This window comes from Theropithecus gelada, chromosome 4, assembly GCF_003255815.1.
Source record: "Theropithecus gelada isolate Dixy chromosome 4, Tgel_1.0, whole genome shotgun sequence".
Taxonomy (NCBI): domain Eukaryota; kingdom Metazoa; phylum Chordata; class Mammalia; order Primates; family Cercopithecidae; genus Theropithecus; species Theropithecus gelada.
The window spans coordinates 158,894,201-158,920,437 of record NC_037671.1 but is presented as its reverse complement, the minus strand read 5'-3'; the positions used below and the strand labels follow the sequence as shown (position 1 = coordinate 158,920,437).

The 26,237-nt window shown below is 44.0% G+C and overlaps 1 protein-coding gene across 6 annotated transcripts in view; it reads left to right on the top strand.

The window, feature by feature from the left end:
• Window positions 1-25,821, top strand: part of SGK1 (serum/glucocorticoid regulated kinase 1) — a 150,916-nt gene extending 125,095 nt beyond the window's left edge. For 2 of the 6 annotated variants that reach the window (XM_025384147.1, XM_025384146.1), the window contains 11 exons: window positions 20,508-20,583; window positions 21,020-21,095; window positions 21,549-21,653; window positions 21,761-21,844; window positions 21,964-22,095; window positions 22,347-22,459; window positions 22,800-22,923; window positions 23,380-23,475; window positions 23,887-24,042; window positions 24,150-24,239; window positions 24,628-25,821. In XM_025384147.1, the coding sequence (XP_025239932.1) occupies window positions 20,508-20,583; window positions 21,020-21,095; window positions 21,549-21,653; window positions 21,761-21,844; window positions 21,964-22,095; window positions 22,347-22,459; window positions 22,800-22,923; window positions 23,380-23,475; window positions 23,887-24,042; window positions 24,150-24,239; window positions 24,628-24,795 (1,220 nt within the window). In that variant the 3' untranslated portion in view covers window positions 24,796-25,821. Of the gene's footprint in view, window positions 1-17,161; window positions 17,406-19,070; window positions 19,527-20,149; window positions 20,363-20,507; window positions 20,584-21,019; window positions 21,096-21,548; window positions 21,654-21,760; window positions 21,845-21,963; window positions 22,096-22,346; window positions 22,460-22,799; window positions 22,924-23,379; window positions 23,476-23,886; window positions 24,043-24,149; window positions 24,240-24,627 lie in introns of those variants that run through there. The other 4 variants (XM_025384150.1, XM_025384148.1, XM_025384149.1 and 1 more) reach the window with 4 other exon arrangements.
• Window positions 25,822-26,237: the final 416 nt, after the last annotated feature.

Sequence of the window (26,237 nt, the reverse complement as noted above, 5' to 3'; positions counted from 1 at the left end):
TATAGACAGAACTGGAAATGAGGTACAGAAACAGCTTGACTGGTTAAAGCTCCAAATTTGCCTTATTTGGGCATTGTCTGATCAGTTGACATGCTGTGATTGGCTGAAGCTCAGTTGCTGTGATTGGCTGAAGCTCAGTTGCTGTGATTGGCTGAGACTCAGCTAGTTATAACAAAAATTATATAGCATGTTGTTATAACATTGATGAGAAAAAAAAGAGATTTCCAGCTGGGGCCACAGTCTGTGTAAAGTTCACACATTCTCTTCATGTCTTCGTAGGTTTTCTCTATGTAACTCCACTTTCCTCCCACATCCCAAAGATAAGCATGTGAGGTTCATTGGTGTGTTCACATTGTCCCAGCATGAGTGAGCATGAATGTGGGCGTGAGCGTGTGAGTGTGCCTTGAGGATGGGATGGTCTCCTGTCCAATGTTGGTGTTACCTTGTTCCCTGAGCTGCCAGGATAGGCTTGGGTTGTCTGCCATCCTCAAGTGGAATCATTGGGTAAATAGTTATCTTAGTTGTTTTTACTAATTTTTCTCTTCCTTCCCTCCCCTACCCTCTCCTTTATCACTGCTCCTTGCAGAGTTAGCCAGTGTACCCAGAGTCAGCTATTAATTGATCCAGCCAGGGTGTGACTGAGTGAGAAGACCTCAGTCAAAAAAAGCAAAAAAACAAAATACAAAACAACAGCAACTTCAGTGTGCAGGAAGGAACATAAGAAAATAAAAAGAGAACAGAACAAAGAAAACAGCAACTCACTCTTAAGTACTGTGGAAACAAATTGGAAGTGGGTTGGAACAAAAACAAAGGGAGAAGATCCCTGTGGTCCCAGCTACTTGGGAGGCTGAGATGAGATCACCTGGGCGAGACTGGGAATTTATTTCAATGTTTAGTATTCGAAGTGTTTTGGTCTTTATTTAGAAGTGATGTGATGTTTTTATGTCCACAAGTATGCCATAGGAAGTTAATTCCTCTTTATATCAATTAGCTTGTGGTGGAATTGGTTTCCTTATACTTTATTTCACTTAAAGTTACAATATCTAAGAACCTAGCAACCATTTTTAGTGAGGACTTATACTGTACTCCTAAATTAGGTTTTCAGTTTGTGGACATACTAAGCTAAGTTGCAGTCAGGTAGAGATTCAAGGAACAGAGGTGACTTCAGGTCAAATTTAGTTTAAAATATGTAAGACATGATATCAGCTTATATGCCTGACTTTGAGAAAATAAATGGAAAAGAAGGTTTTTGAACATATGCCCTTAATAACAAGTGTTTTATTTGGTTAAATGTAAACACAATGTTTAACATTCGAAGAAAAATTATTTTATGACTTTAAAATTGTACATAGTAAGGAAAATAGGCCCATAACTAATAATGAAAACAGGCTATTCCAGGAATGAAATGGCCCTCAAAGAAGTACAGGTGAGGGGTAGGAAGTAAGGGGTTAAGAATAGTGGGTGGACAAGGAGGGTGCGGTGGCTCCCGCCTGTAATCCCAGCACTTTGGGAGGCTGAGGCAGGTGGATCACTTGAGGTCAGGAATTGGAGACCAGCCTGGCCAACATGGCAAAACCCCATCTCTACAAAAATACATAAAAATCAGGGCCAGGCGCGATGGCTCACGCCTGTACTCCCAGCACTTTGGGAGGCCAAGGCGGGCGGATCACGAGGTCAGGAGACAGAGACCATTCTGGCCAACATGGTGAAACCCCGTCTCTACTAAAAATACAAAAATTAGCTGGGCGTGGTGGCGAGCTCCTGTCCCAGCTACTCTGGAGGCTGAGGCAGGAGAATCCCTTGAATCCGGGAGGTGGAGGTTTCAGTGAGCCAAGGTCGCACCACTGCACTCCAGCCTGGCAACAGAGCGAGACTCTGTCTCAAAAAAAAAAAAAAAAAAAAAATCAGCCAGGCGTGGTGGCGCATGCCTGTAGTCCCAGCTACTCTGGAGGCTAAAGCAGGACTTGAACCTGGGAGGTAGAGGTTACAGTGAGCTGAGATAGTGCCACTGCATTCTAGCCTGGTGGACAAAGCAAGGCCCTGTCTCAAAAAAAAAAAAAAAAAAAAGGAAAAACAAAAAAATGTGTCTTTTAGAGGAAAATTTTGTATTGATAGTTAAGCTGTGATGTTCTTCTGGGTATTCAGTTACATAACGCTCTTGAGTTTTCAAACTGTTCTCCCAAAAGTAATTTCATCTGATCTTTCCAATCAACCTGTGAAATTAGCGAAATATGTGTTAACCCTGAGGATACTTGAAGAAGTTAAGTACTTTGCCTAAAACTAAATGTTGAATCATAAGTGCTGAAACAGAACTCCTAAGTCAGTTCTCTTGCAAACTTTTCCAATTCTCTTTTCAATGCTTCAAAAAGACAAGAGTGGAACTATGCCATGAAAATTCACTAGCTTAAATGTGGACAAAAGTGTTTAAGGAAAGTGCAGTTAGTAGAAGATGAGATTCGAACTGCAATGTGATCTTGCCAGTAGGCAGAGAGAGCTGAGATAGGAAGGAAATTAGACAAATACAAGGTTTGTTTTATAGGAGTGAGATACATTGCCTCCGTTTCAGCCCAGCACTTTGCTAGGTTCTATGGAGAAGGAGGCAAGTTTCACCTATGACAGTTAGCCAGGCGCAATAGCTCATGCCTGTGATCCCAGCGCTTTGAGAGGCTGAAGCAGACGGGTTGCTTAAACTCAGGAGTTCAACACCAGCCTGGCCAGCCTGGTGATACCCCATTTCTACAAAAAATACACAAATTAGCATTAGGTGTATGCCTGCGGTCCCAGCTACTTGGGAGGCTGAGGTGGGAGGACTGCTTGAGCCCAGGAGGTCGAGGTTGCAGTGAGCACTCCAGCCTGGGCGACAGAGCAAGACTCTGTCTCAAAAAAAAAAAATCTATCTATATATATAGATAGATAGTAAACATTTTTCAAAGGATCATTGTGAGGATTGAATAAGAAACTGCATTTGAAAAAAAACACTAGGGGCCTGGCACGGTGGCTCACACCTGTAATCCCAGCACTTTGGGAGGCCAAAGCAGGTAGATCACGGGGTCAGGAGTTCGAGACCAGCCTGGCCAATATGGTGAAGCCCCCTTCTCTACTAAAAAAGTACAAAAATTAGCTGGGTGTGGTGGCGCACGCCTGTAATCACAGCTACTCAGGAGGCTGAGGCAGGAGAATCCCTTAAACCCAGGAGGCAGAGGTTGCAGTGAGCCAAGATCATGCCACTGCACTCTAGCCTGGGCAACAGAGAGAGACTTCATCTCAAAAAAAACCAAACAAAAAAAAAAAAAAACAAAAAAAAAACCAAGTGTCTGCCACTTAGTATAATCATTCAAGAAATGTCAGCTATGATAATATGTGGACTTCACTGTGGAACTTAAAGAGGACATGTTCATTTCGCTGATAAGTATGTCCTTCGCCCCACTGTAGCACCTGCCTTGAGAATGTGCAGTAGAGCTACTCCTTAAAAAACTTTCCTGAGGATATTTGATCACAGCCTAAGGAAGAACTTTAACAATCGATGCTAGTTGACAGTGGTAGAGATGGTTGGGGAAGTAGAGGTGATTCCAGTGAAAGATTAAAGACCTTAATAAATGGTTGTCAGGAATATTGTATGGGGGAAGGGAGATGTTTCTGTTTCTTAAGATTTTTTTGCCCTTGGTAAAGTGTGCTCATGAGTTTATGAATAGCATAAAATGAGGCTGGTGGTGAAATACCCCAACTTTCATGTAGACAATAACTTTGAACTTTGAAACAAAGAGGGAGAAAAGCATTGAATGTGCTGACTATGAACTGTCCTTTATACACATGAACACATGAATGCAATAGTGCTAAGGTGAGCAGTGCACAGCATAGTTGTTGAGTTATTTTTAGAAATGGCAAAAATAAAGCCACATGCTTTTACCCAATCTCTTTGGGAGACAAATGATCAGAAAGCAGTCTGCGAAAATCAGAAAGGATTGCTCTTCGAGAAAAACATAATTGGCATATATGAGGAAGATAAGCACTCAGATTCAGTAGTATCATGTTCTAACAAGGCAACCTGTTTTAGACACTTACTATTATTCCTGGAAGTAATCTAGCTAAGTCTAGTTTGTCTGTTACCATCGTGTGCCTCTTTCACATCTTATGTAAATGTACTTTCTAATATTTCTAATGTATGTAATATTAATTTTAATTCTTTAATATTATTTTTAAGAAGAAATAGATAAGGAATAGCAGTCCTGAGGGATTTTACAAGGTCCTTTTCAACCTTTTAAAAACCTATAATCCTCAAGAAAATCAAAGTCCTAAGAAAAGATAATGGGAGGTGGGAAAAGAACAGTGACAAGGGAATTACAAACTGTGTATGCCAGGAGGCTGGGCGTGGTGGCTCACGCGTGTGATCCCAGTACTTTGGGAGGTTGAGGTGGGTGGATTACTTGAGGCCAAGAGTTCAAGACCAGTGTAGCCAACATGGTGAAACCCTGTCTCTACTAAAAATACAAAAATTAGCTGTGCCTGGTGGTGCGCACCTGTAATCCCAGCTACTTGGGAGGCTGAGGCATAGGAATCGCTTGAACCCGGGAGGCGGAATTTGCAGTGAGCTGAGATCATGCCACGGCACTCCAGCCTAGGTGATACAGCCAGACTCTATGGAAAGGAAAGGAGAAAGGAGAAAGGAAAGGAGAAAAAGAAAGAAACAATGTATGACAGGGCCCCATTTCTGCTCTTTGCTTGTTTTTTTTTTTCCACTATAGAAGGAAAAGTCAAAAGGCAATTGACTATCAGTTATGAATATAGGAGCAGATTGTAGATATAAAAACAGTACTTAGAGCCAGGTGCAGTGGCTCACGCCTGTAATCCCAGCACTTTGGGAGGCCAAGGAGGGTGGATCCACCTGAGGTCAGCAGTTTGAGACCAGCCTGGCCAACATGGTGAAACTATGTCTCTACTAAAAATACAAAAATTAGCCAGGCATGGTGGCACATACCTGTAATCCCAGCTACTCAGGAGGCTGAGGCAGGAGAATCACTTGAATCCAGGAGGTGGAGGTTGTGGTGAGCTGAGATGGTGCCATTGCACTCCAGCCAGGGTGACAGAGTGAGACTCTGTCTCAAAAAAAACAAAACAACAACAACAACAACAACAACAAACCCCAAAAAACAGTACTTACAATGTGGTAAAGAGAGAAAAGAGAATACTTTTGCTTTTAAAAAGTAAAGTCAGGGCTTACTAACTGCCTTGCTAAACTGGATTTATGTTAGTATATAAGGTGTATAAACAACATGATTTGCAAAATGAACTTTAACTAGGTCTATTGTGATGATCTGTGCTTGTGTTCTAAGGAATTAGATTTTTAAGCAACACTTTATGAGTTGTGAAATAGAATAATTATAGATACTAATTGATGGAAACAGTCTTATCTATTTGGCACAATCATTTGCTCTAAATAAGTAGAGAATACAATATAATTTTAAGCGAAATTGTATAAACAAATAATAAGTAATATTATAGTAGTAGCTTCTTGAAGTAACCATGTTTATGTAGTTTATAAGGTTAGACATTATATATGATTCCCATCTTTTGCTCACATCTGTTTCATTTCTTCTCTGTAATTTTCTTGTGGTCTTATACAAAAGCTAATTTTCATTCTTTTAGATTCCATTTGTATCTTCTGTGAAATTATGATTAGGGAACAAAGTTGGTGTTATCAGACACACAAAAATATATGTGTATATTTATATATACATACATACACACACACCTGTATAACAGAGGTAGTTAATATGCAGTATCTGAAATGCTTGACCCCAAACCATCAAACAATCCTTTAGGGGATAACTAATCTTATTTGTTAAAGGGATTCTATAATCACGACTCAGAAACAAATAGTTTTATAAAAAGTGTCTGTAAAAAAAAAAAATTGTCTGGGTTGCGTGAGAGGCTCACACCTAGTATCCTAGCACTTTGGGAGACCAAGGTGGGAGGATCCCTTGAGCCCAGGAGCTTGAGACCAGCCTGGGCAACATAGGGAATCCCTGTCTCAAAAAAAAAAAAAAAAAAATTGCTAGGCATGGTGGCATGTGCCTGTAGCCCCAGATACTCAGGAGGCTGAAGTGGGAGGATGACTTGTGTCCAGGAGGTTGAGGCTGCAGTGAGCCATGATCACACCACTGCACTTCAGCCTGGGTGACAAAGCAAGACCCTGACTCAAAAAAATAAAAAAAGTTGGCTGGGCATGGTGGCTCTGAAATCTACTGTGTGCTAAGAAAACAGAAAATGAAGGCATGGAATCTGCAGGAAATAAAAATCTTAGTGTTTATTTCTTAGTATGAAGTTGGTGAATTACTGTTTTCTTGTCTCTGTGTGAGGTGAAGCCTGTGTGTCACACCCTCATGCCATGGGTAACACCGCTGAGTTACTGATGCTATCATACATGTATATATCTGTATATAGAAAATCACAAAATCACACAAGTGGACAGCTGCAGCACTATGGTCTCTTTCTGGCAGGTCCCTGAAGGACAGTGCTGAAAAGATATCCGCACAGTGAGCAGAACTTCGAGCACCTGGTTGTTCATTTTGCTTCTAAGGAGAAATGACCAGCTATGCAATTATATACCAATTTATGGGCTGTGGCCAATAGTTTGGCTGGAACATGATTGGAAAATTGGTGACAAAGAAATTTGGGGAAGTGATCTGTGAATAGACCTCTCTGAATGAGCAAAAAAAAAAAGGTAAAGATATTTGTGTCCACGTGAATTCTCAGCAAAGGGTGACCTCAATAGAGGGATATTTTAACAATCAAGTGGATAAGATGACCCATTCTGTGGATACCAGAGAGCCCCTTTCCCCAACCACCCTTGCATCCAGTGAACTCATAAGCAAAGTAGCCATGGTGACAAGGATGGAGATTATGCATGGACTCAGCAACATGGACGTCCACTCACTAAGGCCAACCTGGCTACAGCCACTGCTGAGTGCCCAATCTGCCAGCAACAGAAATGAACACTGAGCCTCTGATATGGCACCTTTCCCCAGGGTAATCTGCCAGCCACCTGGTCGCAGGTTGATTATATTGGACAGCTTCCATCATGGAAGAAGCAGTGTTTTATCCTTACTGCAATAAACACTTAATCTGAATATGGATTTGCCTTCCTTGAACACAATGCTTCTGCCACAACTACCATCCATGGACTCCCAGAATGCCCTATCCCCTGTCATGGTATTCCACACAGACACAGCACTGCTTCTGATCAAGGAATACATTTTATAGCCAAAGAGATGCAGCAATGGGCCCATGCTCCTGGAATTCACTGGTCTTAACCATGTTTCCCATCATCCTGGAGCAGCTGGGTTAATAGAATGAATGGTGTAATGACCTTTGGAAGTTACAGTGACGATTTTTTGCATGGCTGGTGCAGGGTTCTTCAGAAAGTTGTATATGCTCTGAATCAACATCCAGCATATGGTGCTGCCTCTCCCATAGCCAGGATCCACAGGTCCAGAAATGGAAGGGGTGGAAGGGGTGGAAATGGGAGTGGCACCACTCACTATTCCCCCTAGTGACCCATTGGAAACATTTTTGCTTTCTGTTTCCATGACTTTATGATCTGCAGGCCTGGAGGTCTTAGTTCCAGAGGGAGGAGTGCTTCCGGAGACACAACAATGATTCCATTGAACTGAAAGTTAAGACTACCACCCAGCCACTTTGGGATCCTCATGCCTCTGAATCAAAAAGCTAAGAAGGGAGTTATGATGTTGGCTGGAGTAACTGATACAAAATACTAGGGAGAAATTGGACTACTATTCCACAATGGAGATAAATAAGTGTATGTCTGCCAGGCATGGTGGCTCACACCTGTAATCCCAGCACTTTGGGAGGCCGAGATGAGCGGATCATTTGAGGTTAGGAGTTCGAGACCAGCTTGACGTGCATACTGAAACCCTGTCTCTATTAAAATACAAAAATTAGCCGGGCATAGTGGTGGGTGCCTGTAATCCCAGCTACTCAGGAGGCTGAGGCAAGAGAATTGCTTGAAGCCAGGAGGCAGAGGTTGCAGTGAGCCGAGATCGCACCAATGCACTCCAACCTGGGCGACAGAGTGAGACTCCGTCTCAAAACAAAACAAAACAGAAGTGTATGTCTGAAATACAGGAGATCCCTTAGGATGTCTCTTAGTATTACCATGTCCTGTGATTAAGGTCAATGAGAAATTACAACAACTCAATCCAAGTAAGACTGTGAATGGCCCAGACTCTTCAGAAATGTCGGTTTGAGTCACCTGCCACATAAACAACCACAATCAACTGAGGTTCTTGTTGAAGGTAAAGGGAATATAGAATGAGTAGTAAAGGAAGGTAGTTATAAATACCAGCTATGACCAGGTGACCAGTCGCAGAAATAAGCACTGTAACTGTGATAAGTATTTCCTCCCTGTTTTGTTAAGAATATGTTTGTGCGTCTATGTACATATATTAATATATTTGTTTTCATTCTTCTCTTATTTCTTTATCATGTAACACAACATTTATTGACTTTATATCAGTATCTACAAGATTTATTGACTTTATGTCAGTATTTAAGTATTGTTAATTTTATATCATAGTATTTAAGTTATGGGATATCAGCAGAAGAGTAAACATCACCCAAGGACTTTACCTTGTCTTCTGGGGAAGGGACTAGAATGTTTTCTGTTGAACACAGAACAGGTGCATTATATTAGGTGGAATTATCACTTTGCTATTGTCTTTATTTGGAGATTAAGTGTGACACAAAGAGGTGTGTATGGCTGCCAAGTTGAAAGGGGAGAACTTGTGATGGTTAATTTTAAGTGTCAACTTGACTGGATTAAGGAATACGTAGAAAAATGGCAAAGCATTATTTTGGGGTATGGCCTTGAGGGCACCTCTAAAGGAGATTGATGCATGAGTCTGAGTGGACTAAGTAGAAAAGACCCGCCCCCACTAATGTGGGGGCAGGTAGGTGAGGGGGGTAGTGTCTAGTCGCCTGGGGGCCTAGATAGAACCGCAGGTAGGTCACTCACTCTCCTGGAGCTGGCATACATGCTTCTTCTCCGGCCTTCAGACATCAGGTTCTCCAGCCTTTGGCCTTTGGACGCTAGGACTTACACCAGCAGCCCCCAGATTCTCAGTTCTTCAGACTTGGACTGAGCCATGCTAGTGGCATCCCAGGGTCTCCAGCTTGCAGACAGCCTGCCATGGGATTTATCAGCTTTCATAATTGTATGAGCCAATTCCCCTAATAAATCTCCTCTCTTCTCTTTCTCCATCTCTTTCTCTCTCTCTCTCTAGATATATCCTATTGGTTTTATTCTCTGGAAAACCGTAATACACACACACACACACACACACACGTAATCATAGAGATATGAAAGTGTAGTTTTGTATCTTAACTTGGCACTAAGCATTTGCACCACTTCCACATGTGCTGTGGCTTTTGTCATTTCTGACAACCTGATGGCCATTCTGCTATGGCTTTAAAACTACTTTGTCCGGACAGGGGCTGCACAATAGGGTCCCTTTTATCAAGTCCTTATCGTTGTGTAGAGAAGGCTATTTTGAGAGGGTATAAAGGGATATAAAGTAGAAGGGGTTTGGGCTAAATGTTCATTCAGGCTTTCTGGCAATACAAAAATGATAGAGAACTTCATGACTGCAAGACAGGAAGAAAACACTCTGTGAGGTGACCATGTCGTCGCCTGGCAGGAGGAAAGATTCTGAAGTTCTTGAGGAAAGTTGATTGGATGACAAGAGTCAAACAGGTTACAATGGCATACTTTTCTATAAGCCAAATTCATATGATGTCATCCATAGAGAGGGTTTAATGTAAACCATTATGAAAGCATTTTATTTCTCAAGAACTTCCTGTGGGCTAGGCCCTCTCCTGGGCACCCGGGATGATGTGGCAAATAATGTAGATAATTATTCTGGCTAGGGGCAGTGGTTTACGCCTATAATCCCAGCACTTTGGGAGGCTTAGGCGGGCAGATCACTTGTGCCCAGGAGTTTGAGACCAGCCTGGCTAACACAGCAAGACCTCATCTTTGCAGATAATACAAATATGAGCCAGGCATGGTGGCACACACCCGTGGTCCCATCTACTAGAGAGGCTGAGGTGGGAAGATTGCTTGAGCCTGGGAAGCGGAGGTTGCGGTGAGCCATGATTGCACCACTGCACTCCAGACTGAGGGACAGAGCAAGACCCTGTCTTAAACAAACAAACGTGATATCCCTACCTCATAGAGACTACTTTCTAGTTGGGTAAATCAATAATAAACGCAGAAAAAGTCACATAATAAAACTAATATGCAGATAATTGAAACAGAGTGAATGACGAGGAATGGCCAGCTACTGGCTACTTTTGGTCCATGGTCCACTGTGTCAATGTGATTTTTTTTTTTTTTTTTTTTTTTTTTTTTTTTGAGACAGAGTCTCACTCTGTCATCCAGGCTGGAGTGCAGTGATGCGATCTCAGCTCACTGCAACCTCCACCTCCCGGGTTCAAGCAATTCTCCTGCCTCAGCCTCCCAAGTAGCTGGGACTACAGGCGCACGCCGCCACGCCCAGCTAATTTTTGTTTGTTTGTTTGTTTGTTTGTTTTAAGTAGAGACGGGGTTTCACCATGTTGGCCAAGATGGTCTTGATCTCCTGACCTCGTGATCTGCCCGCCTTGGCCTCCCAAATTTCTGGGATTACAGGCATGAGCTACTACTCTCAGCCTATAAGATATTTACTGGGAGATCCGAATGACAAGAAGGAGCCAGCTATGTGAGCATGAGGAGGAAAGCATTCCAGGTGAAGGGCACAGCAAAGGTGAAGTCCCTTGGGCAGACACTGGCTTCGCCTGCAAAGGGAACAGAGAGCACCACAGTGGTGCAAACCTGGAGGGAGGGGGAAGGTAGGAGGAGAGGTCAGAGGGGCAGGCAGCGACCTGATTAGAGAATGTTAGGCAGGTAAGAGACACAAATTGTGCTGCCTGACCTTCAAGGAACTCAAGGTCCAGAGAAACACCTGAGATTTAAATAACTAAACACACAAATTCCTGACTGAGGGATCCAATGCCTGGGGTGGGGGGTAGGGCAGGTTATTCTAAAGAATCAGCTGGGTGTGGGGCATTATTATAGGAAAGCACACCAGGAGAGTAGTCTGGGCCTCCAGAAGTTCCTTCTGGGTTTATTTTCTCCCAGACATCATAGAACTGTACAATATCAGAGCTGCAGAAGACGTTCCAGCACATTCCTCACTTGAAAAACTAGATAATCTAAATGATCAAACATGCCCAAGGCTGTACTTTAATGACATTAAGGCATAGCTGGGCCTGAGGAAAATTAGAAATGTCTGTAAGCTCACCTTTGCTTTTGGGAACGTGCAGTTACGTTTTACAAAATATAGACCACGTCCTCCCTGAGTACAGCAACACCGCCCATCGTGACATCCTTGTTAGATCCAGGGCTTAACACAGTGCCCGTCAAGAACCCATTCACATTACTGGGTACAAAATACAGCCAGACAGATGGAATAAGTTCTAGTGCTCGATATGGCACTAGGGAAATTAGAGTTAACAATAATTTATTGTATATTTCAAAATAGTTAAAAGGGAAGAATTGGCATGTTCTCAACACAAAGAAAAGATAAATGTTTGAGATGTTTGAGATGACGAATATCCCAATTATCCTAATTTCATCATTACACATTGTACACATGTTTCAAAATACCATGTTACCCCAAAATATGTTCATCAACATATATCAATACAATAAATCAATACATGAAAGAGGTGCGCCACAGAGATCTGAATGACTAAAACTAACAGAGGCCAGGCTCAGTTGGATCTTGTTCCTCTTCTCATTCCTGCAGGATAAGCTTATTGACCTAGAAAAAGCACGATAAGCACTGACTGGCCTCTGATCTTCTTTCAATGACTCCCTCCACCCTCTCAATAGGTCTGTATTTCTGTATTTGCCTTCTGTTGTTTCCTTGAGCAAGTACAAACTTTCTTGAGTTAGTTTCGGTTTGCTTTCTACTTTTTCACGCTAAACTGCAGTCTTTGCTGCAAACACTTGGTAAACAAGTCTTTATTCAGTAATCATGGCATTTTGTTTCTTGATACAGCACATTCAGGAGCACTGTCTGTGAGGGAGACTGAACGGAGGAGGGGGAGGATGGAAGAACTAAGTGGATAATCATTCAGGCCTTTCACAGAATTCCTATCACATAGGCTTTGCCTTGGCCCAGCAGATTAAGTGTCCCATACTGTGCAAGTGCCTTACTCACAGCCCATAATCGCTTGATGTATTATTGTTTTGATTCGTTGGAACCCTTTGCACTGTGCGACAGTGTTCTGTTTGTACTTGTGACGTGTGTAGGGTGGGGCTGGCAAATATACACAGATCATATTTTCTACTTAAAACTCCAACATGAGAGAGGCGCTTACTAAATTCTTTATTTCCTTTTTTTTTTTAGACGGAGTCTCGCTCTGTTGCCCAGGCTGGAGTGCAGTGTGGCATGATCCCAGCTCACTGCAACCTCTGCCTTCCAGGTTCAAGGGATTTCCGGCTAATTTTTGTATTTTTAGTAGAGATGGGGTTTCACCATGTTGGCCTGCTGGTCTTGAACTCCTGACCTCAAGTGATCCACCTGCCTTGGCCTCCCAAGGTGCTAGGATTACAGGTGTAAGCCACCACACCTGGCCTATTTCCATTATTTTTCACAACTTATATGAGGCAAGTATAACTCTCCCTGATATACAGATGACAATATTAAGGGTTAGAGAATACCTTGTCTAAAATTTCATAGGTATGGCTAGTCACGGTGGCTCACACTTGTAATCCCAGCACTTTGGGAGGCTGAGGAGGGCACATCACTTGAGCTCAGGCGTTTGAGATCAGCCTGACCGACATGGTAAAACCCCATCTCTACTAAAAGTACAAAAATTAGCCAGGTGTGGTGGCAGGTGCCTGTAATCCCAGGTACTTGAGAGGCTGAGGCACGAGTATCGCTTGAACCTGGGAGGCGGAGGTTGCATTAAGCCGAGATTGCGCCACTGCACTCCAGCCTGAGTGATGGAGTGAGACTCCATCTCAAAAAACAAAATAAAACAAAAAACTCACAGGTAGCAAGCCTCAGTCGTTGCCAACTAGACTGACATCCCCATAACTGTTTTTTCCATTGCTGGTTACTATTACATGTATCTTTTGTTGTTACAACTGGCATGCAGAGTTCACAGGAAACAGTCCTTAAGTCCTTAGGGGTGGCCCAAGCTTCTGTTGCCTCCTTCTAGATTGATTATAGGCTCAGAAATGGGAGAGACTTGGGCCGGGCGTGGTAGCTTATGCCTGTAATCCCAGCACTTTGGGAGGCTAAGGCGGGTGGATCACTTGAGGTCAGGAATTCGAGACCAGTCTGATCAACATGGTGAATCCCCATCTCTACTAAAAGTACTAAAATTAACTGGGCATAGTGGCACGTGCCTGTAATCCCAGCTACTCAGGAGGTTGAGCAGGGAGAATTGCTTGAACCAGGGAAGCAGAGGCTGCAGTAAGCTGAGATCACGCCACTGCACTCCAGCCTGGGCGACACAGTAAGCCTCCTCCGTCTCAAAAAAAAAAAAAAAAAAACAAGCAAACAAATAGAAAAAAAGAAAGAAAGGAAGAAAGAAAGAGAAAGAAAGGGAAAGGAAAGGAGAGGAGAGGAGTGGGAGAGACTTGGAGAGAGATTTATACTGAGCAAATTAAAGCTTTCAGGTTTCACTTTAGTTTGACAAAAGATGTCCACCAGAAATCCAGACTCCTTATTTACTATTGGCCCTTTGTAAATAAAGTGGGGGTGAAAGAGAGCCCTTTATATTGTCTTCGTGTCAGTTACACCTTTAATATGTGTGTCTTAGGAAGGATTCTGGCTGCTGGACTTATGGGGGAAGTAGATGCCCATGTAGGTTTACCTTAGAGAGAATGGAGAGGAGGCAGACCAGGCCAGGTACGGCGAGAGACCTCTCACCCCAAAGCTCTCAAACCTGTTTCTTGTTTGAATGCTTGACATTTTATCATTGCAAATTAATTTTTTTGAGTTGAAAAGTGGCCTTTTAAAATGCAAATGCCTAACAGTAAAGGTATGTCAATAATATATGGCTTTCAGTAAGGCCACAGTCTTTTTTTTTTTTTTTTTTTTTTTTTTTTGAGATAGGATCTCACTTTGTTGTCCCAGCTAGAGTGCAGTGGCAAGATCTTGGCTCACTGAAACCTCCAACATCCTGGGCTCAAGCAATTGTCCCACCTCAGCCTCCCAAATAGCTGGGACTACAGGTGTGCCACCATGCATGGATAATTTTTGTATTTTTTGTAGAGACAGGGTCTCACTATGTTGCCCAGGCTGGTTTCAAACTCTTGGGCTCAAGTGATCCTCCTGCTTCAACCTCCCAAAGTGCTGGGATTAGAGGTGTGAGCCCCTGCACCTGGCCACCACAGCCCTCTTGAGTTTACCAATAGTATTAAATGTTGACTTACAAATTTTTCCAATTTACTCTTCTGTCCAGACCAATGTATCATTTTCCATAATCATATGGAAAGTTCCCTGGACACCATTTTCCAGGTCAATCCTGAGAACCAAAAATAAAGTTGTCACATACATACGATTCCTTACCTATCATATTGCATTCTAGCTGGTGGTTTTTTTGTTTTTGTTTTTGTTTTTAATCATTGATTGGATTATAATAAATCAGACATTGACAATATTGCCAAGATGGAGATGGGTACGTTTTCAGCCTGAGAAAGATCTGTTGGTCTCTTGCTATCTAGATTCTCATTCCTCAGGTGAGGCGCAGTGGCTCACACTTAAAATCCTAGCACTTTAGGAAGCTGAGGCAGGAGGATCGTTTGAGCCCAGGAGTTTGAGACCAGCCTGGGCAACACAGTGAGACCATGTGTCTATAAAAGACAAACACATTAACTAGGCATGGTGGCATGTGCCTGTAATCCCAGCTACTCAGGAATCCGAGGTGGGAGGATCACTTGAGCCCAGGAGGTTGAGGCTGCAGTGAGCTGTGACTGTACCACTGTACTCTAGCCTGGACAACAGAGTGAAACTCTATCTCAAAAAAAAAAAAAAAAAAAAAAAAAAAAGCTTTTCATTCCTGCCATGTCAAGGATTCCCACTGGCTTCTTCTCTTTAATTTATCCCCTGAATGACATAAAAAATTTACTACCAAATCATGTTCCTACCCTCCCATCAATTTTCCTATGGGCTTACTTTTTAGAAGGAATGGGTGTAGAATCTTATCCCCTCTGTCTTGGAAAAAAATATAAGCCCTGCATAAATGAAATAATTAGTTTTGTGGGTTTTAATAACTTTTAACACTATGATTATAGATAGTGTTATCTTAGTTACCTGCTGTATCACATTCTTATCTTTATGCATGTCAATTTTGACAATTATGAATATGGAAGGTAATAATTACTATACAACCTGTGTCTATAAATAGACATTTAAATAACCACCATTGCTAGTGACTTGTCTATCATAGCTATAATGAATAAACTCATTTGTCATCATCATTTTCTGTTGGATGAATATTGTAAAAAAAAAAAAAAAAAGACATGGCTTTGCTGACAACCTTCAACAAAAACTGATCCATTCAGTTTCTCTCTAGAGTAATAATTATGTTTTCTATAATTATAATAATTATGTTTTCTGGTATTTCTATGTGCTGTTTTGAGGGTGTTCCAGGGAAAGATTTGTATGCACATCAAACAATGAATCAAAAAGTATGGGAACTTAAACTCTGCATAGGATTGTTCTATAATTGATGGTACTTTGAACAATATGAAACAATTATATTGCCTTGTTATCAATGGAAGATAACATGCACGGGGAATCATGAACATTACAGCTGATACATTTAAGAAGTGTCTTAAGAGTGAATATGGTTAAGTCCTTATAAAAATATTTTTCAAAATATTTTCTCTAATATGTTGAGAAATACCAGTAATTTATAAGCCTTTTAAAGTTAAATGAAAAAAGTTGTATCTTTGTGAAGCTCTCAGGTTTTAGCATTGATAGTCCATCAGACTATAGGGGAATAAAATCGAAGAGTGAAAAAAAATTTTTCTGAAGCATTAAAATGCACATGCACTGGGAAACATTTAGTTTCAGTGCAAGCTTTTTATCGTGGTCAATCATTCCCACTTGAGGGTTTTTGACTGCAGTTTTCCCAGCACCGAGACATAAATGTGAGACCATTCGTTTGGAGGAGTGGGGGAAGTAATCAGCCTATCTCATATCAAGCCGTCTATATTTTCTATGACTGCACGAGGCGTTGTAGAGAAATTCTCTGGACCAATAGAATCTCAGGAGACAAGTGGGGGAAGTCGCGTATACAGAGCAAGTTCTCCCAGAGAACTCGATCGCCCTCTAGGTTGCATTTACAAACAGTTCGCGAGGCTACTCTGACCACTTGGCCACCAGGGAGTAAGAGGAAAGGGGCCGGATTCCTCCCAGTAGGAGGACTATCTGGACCAAAGAAAGAGGCTGGCGACAGGAAGGAAGGACAGATCAAGCGTTTGAATAGCAGCTACAGGGCAACCTAAAGCCTGTGCAGTGTTAACAGGCGCGCGTCACAAACAGCTCCCCCGTCTCCCCCTCCCCCCAAGCACCCCTCCGCCGTGTGTCACCTTCCTGTTCGGAAGTCTTAGTAGGTTGCTGGGACAGAACAGGGGGCGCCTGCTCCACCCATCAGGTATCCGGTTGGAAGAAAAGCCAGTCTCAACAACTTGATTCTCTCGGTTAAATGATAAGTTTAGCCGACCATCCGTCTCCAAGTGCTGAACATTAGGGTAGGGGAGGAAGGAGCACATCAGACGTTCCCTTTCTTTTCCAACCACAAATCATACGGTTGCATCTATTCTCTATTCCGCGTAGAGCCTTCCGACTTGAATTCCACGTTCCTCCCGGAATGCATGCCACAGAGCCTCTTTGAGAAAATGAACCCTGTGCATGTGTTTTGAATTTTTTCTGGACTGATATGTGAGGATAATCAGTTAAGTTACATTTCTTGTGTGTCGTGCTGGGGGTGTAATAAAGCTAGGACGCTGATGACTGTAATTTTCTGAGTGATGTTGCAATGGGGAGAATAAATGGCCCAGGGTTGAACTTTGCAGCTTGCTCCCTTCCTGTATTTAAATTGCCTTGATATAAAGTGGGGTTCATAACAGAACAGGGATAGCCGCCTCTGGCTCGTGCTGTCATGTCATCTCAGAGCTTCCAGCTTATCAGAGGCATGTAGCAGGGAAGCCTACTTCAGCCATAACTGAGCTCTACCTCCAGCCTCCAGAAGTAATCCCCAACCTGCATATCCTTGGGCAACCCGAAGAATGAAAGAAGAAGCTATAAAATCCCCTTTGAAAGGTTCGTACTTACAGTACTATATTTTGCAGATGCCTCAGAGGATTTGGGGTTACTTGACATGGGGAAGGCACATAAGGTGGGGTGTAGGAGAGGGTCTCTGGTTGTAGATTTCTTAATTTAATGTTTGAAAACAAACATGCAAAAGTCTGTGTGCAGGTTGATGTTTCTGGACAGCCTGAGCACAATTTGCTCTCTCAACAGGAGAAGGAACCAGGTGGGAGCAGGGCTAGGCTGAGCTAGGCTAGTTGAATGGTGGGACATGACGTATGGGTGGCATTGGCAATAACAAAGTCATATTCTATGACGATTCCGTGCAAAAGGAAGCAGACATAGGCCAGTTACTGTGATTTGAAATTGCCTAAACATTGCTTTAGGTTGCATGTCAATTTCAGGTACTAGTAAGTGCTTTTTTAAATTTTATTTTATTTTTATTTTTTGAGACGAGTCTCGCTCTGTTGCCAGGCTGGAGTGCAGTGGCACGATCTCGGCTCACGGCAACCTCCGCCTCCCGGGTTCAAGCGATTCTCCTGCCTCAGCATCCCGAGTAGCTGGGACTATGGGCGCACACCACCACGCCTGGTTAATTTTTCTATTTTTAGTAGACACGGGGTTTCTCCATGTTAGCCAGGATGGTCTCGATCTCTTGGCCTCGTCATCCACCTGCCTCGGCCTCCCAAAGTGCTGGGATTACAGGTGTGAGCCACTGCGCCCGTCCCCAGTAAGTGCTTTTTTTAAAGTGTGGGCACTAAGAAAACGTTCCCAGCCAGACTCCAGGAAAGAGAATGTGTGTTTCTCTTCTCTCGGTTTGGGACTGTTGCAACAAAGCCAACCAAGAAGCAGTTGAGACTAGAGATCACTTTAGGGCAAGTGGGGGTGGTTTTGCCTGCAAAACAAACCCCTGCCCAAGACCAAGGAAAAGGCGTTTCACATGCTATTCCTGGTTTGACAGCTGGTATTTCGGGACTGTGCCAGATCCAGTAGGCAACTTTAAAATGGCAGAGCCCTTGGCAGCAAGAGGTCATGGCAGGGCAGCCACCGCAGACAGCAACAGTGAGCGCCAGGTACCTGGCCTTGCGAGTAGTGGTAACTTGTAACTGCCTGCTCTGGGCCCAATCGCTGCGCTCGCGGCTTCCCAGCCAGCACTGGCTCACGTCCCCGCGCCGGCGGTCAGCCTGCGGCTCCCAGACATCCCCCAGTCGCGGGGTTACTGGAAGGCACCGGCATCGCTGCTCTGCAGAGCCCGGGCCGCCGCCTCCAGCTTCCCTCCCTTCCCTGCCCTGCCTTCTGCAGCGGGGTCACCCGGCTAATCTTTCAGGATAAAGTCACAGTTTCTGTGGGACTCGAGAGAAAGAGCGAGGTGGCAAAACGAAGACAAGCCCTGGGGCAGCCTTGAGTTAAATCCAGGGAGGAGTAGGGATGATTTTAAGATCCTGTATCGTGACCTGCGGGGTTTTCAGGTGGGAGAGCGGGAGAGCAGGCCCCATAGAGGAATCGAGGATGCCCGGGTCACGCCAGGTCGGTCTCCGGGCAAAGCTACCCCCTCCCTTCGCTTGTTACCTCCTCACGTGTTCTTGGCATGGCAGAGATTAAAAATGCAAGGAAAAAAATTACATGCGGAACGGACAAAATGTTCTCAGAGATTACTTTAGAAAAAAAAAGTGAAATGCAGATTGTACTTTTTCCTTTAGAGCAGAGACGACTTTTATTTCCGCCCCCCTCCCCTCCACATTCCTGACCTCTCCCTCCCCCCCTTCCCTCTTTCTTTCCTTCCTTCCTCCTCTTCCAAGTTCTGGGATTTTTCAGCCTTGCTTGGTTTTGGCCAAAAGCACAAAAAAGGCGTTTTCGGAAGCGACCCGACCGTGCACAAGGGCCATTTGTTTGTTTTGGGACTCGGGGCAGGAAATCTTGCCCGGCCTGAGTCACGGCGGCTCCTTCAAGGAAACGTCAGTGCTCGCCGGTCGCTCTCGCCTGCCGTGCGCCCCGCCGCCCGCTGCCCGCTGCCCATGGGGGAGATGCAGGGCGCGCTGGCCAGGGCCCGGCTCGAGTCCCTACTGCGGCCCCGCCACAAAAAGAGGGCCGAGGCGCAGAAAAGGAGCGAGTCCTTCCTGCTGAGCGGACTGGGTAAGCGCGGTCGCCGGCCCCGCTGGGGACTTGGCTCACTTCCCCAGAGCGGCTCGGCTCCTGCCCGGCTCGCGGGCTCGTCGGCAGGGGCAGGCTTTCGTCGGAGTTCTGGGAGCCGGGGTCCCGGCGGCGGGAACGGGAGGACCTGGCAGGCAAGGTCGCGCGCTTCGCCCTGCGCCCCAGAGATAAACCCCAGAGGGTGGCGCGCACCGCCGGCTTGGGCTGGGGAGGGAGGTAGGGGTCCGGCCGCAGGACGGCGCCAGGCCGGGGAAAGGCAATCTGCAGGGAGGGAGTGAGCGAAGCCACCGTGGCCGCCGCGCACCCGCCGGGAAGCGCCTCGGCGCTGCGACCCCGGCTTTCTCGGGCGGCGGAATAAATGAGAGGTGGAAAACTACCCTGGGCTCTCCGGCCCTCCCCGCGCCCTCCGCTGGCGCGTTCCCTCTCTCCTGCCTCGGGGGCTGATGGAGGCTGATAACGGCCCCGCGCCAGGCCCTCCCCGGACGGTCCTCGCGCCCCTGCCCGGGGCTCGCCCTCTCAATGGGGACAGAACCGCCCGCCGCAGGCAGCACCGCTGCCAGCAAACCGCAAGGCGGTCCGGGCGGAGGGAGGGGCGAGGCGAAGGGCGGGGCCGCTTCTCATTGTCGCGCAGGCCCCGCCCCCGCGGCGGTGCCTCGCCTATAAGGCCGAGCGCGCGGCCCGGCGCAGCATACACCGAGCCGGTCTCCGAGCGCTAACGTCTTCCTGTCTCCCCGCGGTGGTGATGACGGTGAAAACCGAGGCGGCTAAGGGCACCCTCACTTACTCCAGGATGAGGGGCATGGTGGCAATTCTCATCGGTGAGTGCAGGAATCTGGCGGGACTTATGCTCCAGGAGACTCAAAGTGGAAATTTTTTGAAAGTCCGGCATCAGATTAGTGTGTGTGGCTCCGGACGTTATGAAGCCGTCTAAACGTTTCTTTATTTCTCCTCCTTAATCCACAGCTTTCATGAAGCAAAGGAGGATGGGCCTGAACGACTTTATTCAGAAGATTGCCAATAACTCCTATGCATGCAAACAGTAAGTTTGACGGGATTTGAGGAAATAAGAATAACTAGCCTGGTTTGAATTTGCCAGCAGTAAACATTCTCATCACGGCGTTTATCGGGAAGGCGAAGACTTCTTCTGGGGTGGGAATCTCTTTTCTCCTTAAATTTTAATATATTAGACACATTTTAAGCATTAAAGTTAATTTGCTGTTTTGGCTTGAACTGGAGATGTAAGATAAATGGTTCGTGTCGGCCGAATTCACGCCCTTTCTCCATGAGCAACAATCCTTATTTCTGTATTTAACGGGGTTTATTATTTTCTTTAACTGAGTAATATATTGGGGTATTTTCAGTTTAAACACCGAATTATCCGGGTAGAAGACGGTAGAGCCAGAAACTGACTTTTGATGTTGGTGTGCCCCCTAGTGGCGAGCTGGATTCTGAATCGTGCCCTTTATTCCCTGCAGCCCTGAAGTTCAGTCCATCTTGAAAATCTCCCAACCTCAGGAGCCTGAGCTTATGAATGCCAACCCTTCTCCTCCAGTAAGTATTTTCTATGTGCAGTGCCTCTGTGGAGAACTGTAAAGAGAGTCGGTTAGTATTCCTGCCTTAATGGTTTAAAATAGCATTTCTAGAATTTAGTATCAAAGCAGGAATGCTTCATTACTTTATGGCATAACAAGTGATAACAAATATTTAAGTATTCAGTCAGTATTATTTTATTTTTTCGTGGGCGTATTTTACCTCCAAAGTGGATTATTTTAAAAGGCATATTTCATTAAAAAGTTTTATCTGTCCGAAACAACATGATTGTGTGCAGTTTCCATACTCATTTGAAATGACTTGTGATGAAATGTAGTTTTGAATGTTTATAGATAGATGTATGGTCATTTGCCCCAGTCATTTGTAGATGTAACATCTTCTACATCGTTTATATTATAGATGTCTTCCTTTGAAGCAATGATATTAAAAGAAATCCTTTTCTTTTTTTCCTAGCCAAGTCCTTCTCAGCAAATCAACCTTGGCCCATCGTCCAATCCTCATGCTAAACCATCTGACTTTCACTTCTTGAAAGTGATTGGGAAGGGCAGTTTTGGAAAGGTAATTTCAAATCTGAAGATCTTTTGGTACACTTTCTTCATGTCCTCATTTTACATTCTCCCTGGATGAGGATAGACAAATGATTTTTTTTTAAATTGAAATTTCAGGTTCTTCTAGCAAGACACAAGGCAGAAGAAGTGTTCTATGCAGTCAAAGTTTTACAGAAGAAAGCAATCCTGAAAAAGAAAGAGGTATGAGATGTGCTTGATGAGGTTGGCATTGGAGGTAGACACTCCTTGAATAATCTTGATCTTGGAACTTTGGTGCCAAGTTGAAATATGCCACTAAATCTGAATTGTCATTTTCCTAGGAGAAGCATATTATGTCGGAGCGGAATGTTCTGCTGAAGAATGTGAAACACCCTTTCCTGGTGGGCCTTCACTTCTCTTTCCAGACTGCTGACAAATTGTACTTTGTCCTAGACTACATTAATGGTGGAGAGGTGAGCAGGGGGAATAGAAGACGTCAACTCTTAGTGTCTCTGCATAGCCTGCTTTGTTTTAGTTTGAGAAGAAAGTTTTCAAAGATACTTGGTGGGGAGAATGTTACCAGAATTAGCATTTCCTTCAACCTATCAGGTTTATAGTTAATAGCTTACTTGGGGCTGCTTCCTGCAGTTGTTCTTTTGCTGTATATGTCAAAACTAATTAAGTCCATTTGCAACCCAGCCTGACTTTGTTCTGTCTCTCGCAGTTGTTCTACCATCTCCAGAGGGAACGCTGCTTCCTGGAACCACGGGCTCGTTTCTATGCTGCTGAAATAGCCAGTGCCTTGGGCTACCTGCATTCACTGAACATCGTTTATAGGTAAGCCTGAGAGCTCTTAAGGCTACCTGTTTGGGTATAAAGGAGACATAGCACTGGCTCTTTCATAGGGCCTTAAAATAATTTGTGTTTATGGGCAACTTGGTTGCCTGAAACCAGATCCCCTAGCACGTGAGCTGGCTTGACTTCGTGCCAAGGGGGAATCAGCCAAGTAGGATTGTGCCTAATCCAGAATAGATGAGAACAAGGCTCCCTTTTCTCTTCACTATACAACTACAGTGAACCTAAAATGCCTCTAATACCTTTAGCAATTATCTTTAAGAGGATATCTTAGGAAGTGAAATTAACTTGTGCAACTACTTTTCTATTCGCTTTTTTACAGAGACTTAAAACCAGAGAATATTTTGCTAGATTCACAGGGACACATTGTCCTTACCGACTTCGGACTCTGCAAGGAGAACATTGAACACAACAGCACGACATCCACCTTCTGTGGCACGCCGGAGGTAGGCGCCCTCTTGGTTTGGTGCCTGGTTTACCCCCGCCTTCCAGGAGAGAGATGTACAATCATGCCTTGAAGTACCAGGAAGAGTAAACTCCTTTCAGAAATGTCTTAGTACATTTCAGTGCAAATAAAATACATTCGCTGTTTGATGTAGCAAGAGAAATCCCAAGGCCTTCTGTTGTTTACTGAAAAGTAGCTGTTTGTAAGATCTGCATCATAAAAATTTTCTAAATCCCCAAGTAAGAGATACCGAGTGCCCAGCAGTTTCCTAAATGTTAGTACACATAGGTAGCCAGTCACCCTCAAGAAGTCCAGCAGTTTTATCAGGAAGGAATCTAAAGATATATGTCTTCCAAGCTGGCTCTGGGTCTCTTAGCTTTTTCAAACTAAATGCGTGGTTGTGGGATTGCCTGCTTTCACCCGTTCTGAACTCTTGTTTCCCTGGTCTGTCTTTCAGTATCTCGCACCTGAGGTGCTTCATAAGCAGCCTTATGACAGGACCGTGGACTGGTGGTGCCTGGGAGCCGTCTTGTATGAGATGCTGTATGGCCTGGTGAGTGGCACTTTGGGAACCATGGAACACTACCTGCTCCCTACAATATTGTCTTCACACAGCCCATGCTTGGCCATTGTGTCTTGCCCTTATCAGTAGGCTTATCAAATGCAGCTAAGAGGCATATTGGTCATTTTATATGTCATAAGAATAATCGCTTACCTAGTTATTTTGTGCATTTCACATTTTACTAGATAGGACCACAGTTAACCTATGTGATGGTGAAAAACTACCGCTTATTAACATTGCAAAGTAGACACTTAAATAGCAAAGGAAAAGAAAGCATCGAGGTGGGGAGAGTTTCTCAAATGGAGCCTAGTATTTATTGCAGTTTACATCTTTTTCTCTGCCGGTAATATATGCCATACAAAACTTCCAATTAAGCCTAAAGTAATTTTCTCCTTCTTTCAGCCTCCTTTTTATAGCCGAAACACAGCTGAAATGTACGACAACATTCTGAACAAGCCCCTCCAGTTGAAACCAAATATTACAAATTCCGCAAGACACCTCCTGGAGGGCCTCCTGCAGAAGGACAGGACGAAGCGGCTGGGAGCCAAGGATGACTTTGTGAGTGACGTGTTCCTGTTCTCCGGGGCCAGCGGGGACGTGCACTAGACCTCCCTGCCCTTATTGAATGCACCTGTCTAAGTTAATCTTGGGTTTCTTATCAACAGATGGAGATTAAGAGTCATGTCTTCTTCTCGCTAATTAACTGGGATGATCTCATTAATAAGAAGATTACTCCCCCTTTTAACCCAAATGTGGTGAGTATCTGTCTCTTCTAAGTACAGTGAAGCCCAAAGGGCATTCCTTTTAATTCAGGATCGTCTGGGGGAGGGTTGGAAGGAATACATTGGCAGATGTTTTCTCCATAAACCCATTATTTTTCCTACGTAAAAAGTACATGTTTGTGTCCCAACAAGGCTCCCGTAATTTTTAAGCACATTTATCAATAAAAGCATCAAAAGGCAAAAAGTGAACGTTATTCTTATGTTTAAACTGTGTGTAGCCTTTTGAGATTTTGTGCTTGAAATGGGTGATTATGGAAGTTGATGTAAGACTTAAACTTGGTATGTAAAGCCTGGTCAGGATTTCCCTGTCCTGTGTCCAGTGTGAGTTCTTGACAAGCGTGTTTTTCCCTTCCCATCACAGAGTGGGCCCAATGACCTGCGGCACTTTGACCCTGAGTTTACCGAAGAGCCTGTCCCCAATTCCATCGGCAAGTCCCCCGACAGCATCCTCGTCACAGCCAGCGTCAAGGAAGCTGCCGAGGCTTTCCTAGGCTTTTCCTACGCGCCTCCCACGGACTCTTTCCTCTGAACGCTGTTAGGGCTTGGTTTTTAAAGGGTTTTATGTGTGTTTCTGAATGTTTTAGTTAGCCTTTTGGTGGAGCCGCCAGCTGACAGGACATGTTACAAGAGAATTTGCACATCTCTGGAAGCTTAGCAATCTTATTGCACACTGTTCGCTGGAAGCTTTTTGAAGAGCACATCCTCCTCAGTGAGCTCATGAGGTTTTCATTTTTATTCTTCCTTCCAACGTGGTGCTATCTCTGAAACGAGCATTAGAGTGCCGCCTTAGACAGAGGCAGGAGTTTCGTTAGAAGGCGGACGCTGTTCTAAGAAAGGTCTCCTGCAGGTCTCTCTAGGCTGTGATGATGAATATTATGAAATGTGCCTTTTTTGAAGAGATTGTGTTAGCTCCAAAGCTTTTCCTATCGCAGAGTGTTTCAGTTCTTTATTTTCCCTTGTGGATATGCTGTGTGAACAGTTGTGTGAGTGTGGTATGCCTGATCACAGATGGATTTTGTTATAAGCATCAATGTGACACTTGCAGGACACTACAACGTGGGACATTGTTTGTTTCTTCCATATTTGGAAGATAAATTTATGTGTAGACTTTTTTGTAAGATATGGTTAATAATTAAAATTTATTGAAATGGTCTTGCAATGACTCATTCAGATGCTTAAAGAAAGCATTGCTGCTACAAATATTTCTATTTTTAGAAAGGGTTTTTATGGACCAATGCCCCAGTTGTCAGTCAGAGCCGTTGGTGTTTTTCATTGTTTAAAATGTCACCTGTAAAATGGGCATTATTTATGGTTTTTTTTTTTTTTTGCATTCCTGATAATTGTATGTATTGTATAGAGAAAGTCTGTACATTGGGTTATAACACTAGTATATTTAAACTTACAGGCTTATTTGTAATGTAAACCACCATTTTAATGTACTGTAATTAACATGGTTATAATATGTACAATCCTTCCCTCCTCCCATCACACAACTTTTTTTGTGTGTGATAAACTGATTTTGGTTTGCAATAAAACCTTGAAAAATATTTACATATATTGTGTCATGTATTATTTTGTGTATTTTGGTTAAGGGGGCAGTGATGGGTTAGTTTAAAATTGAAAACCATGAAAATCCTGCTGTAATTTCCAGCTTAGTGGTTTGCTCCCAACAGCAGTGGTTTCGGACTCCAGGGGAGTGTAGGATGGTCTTAAAGCCAACCTAGATTCCAGGCCTTTTTAGCAGCATTTTATGGTGTCTTTCATTCATAAATCCATCCAAAGAAATCCTTTGCAATTTACTCATCTTGCAAGGATGGCTATGAAGTAATGCTTCCTGTATTTATTGCCCGTCCTGTGAAGTTGGACTATTTTTCCTGACATTTGGCTTGTCTTCAGTAACAGGTAATTCTTTCCAGAAATATTTGAAAGCCTGCTCTGGGCTGGGCTCTGTTCTGGGTGCTCAGGATATCG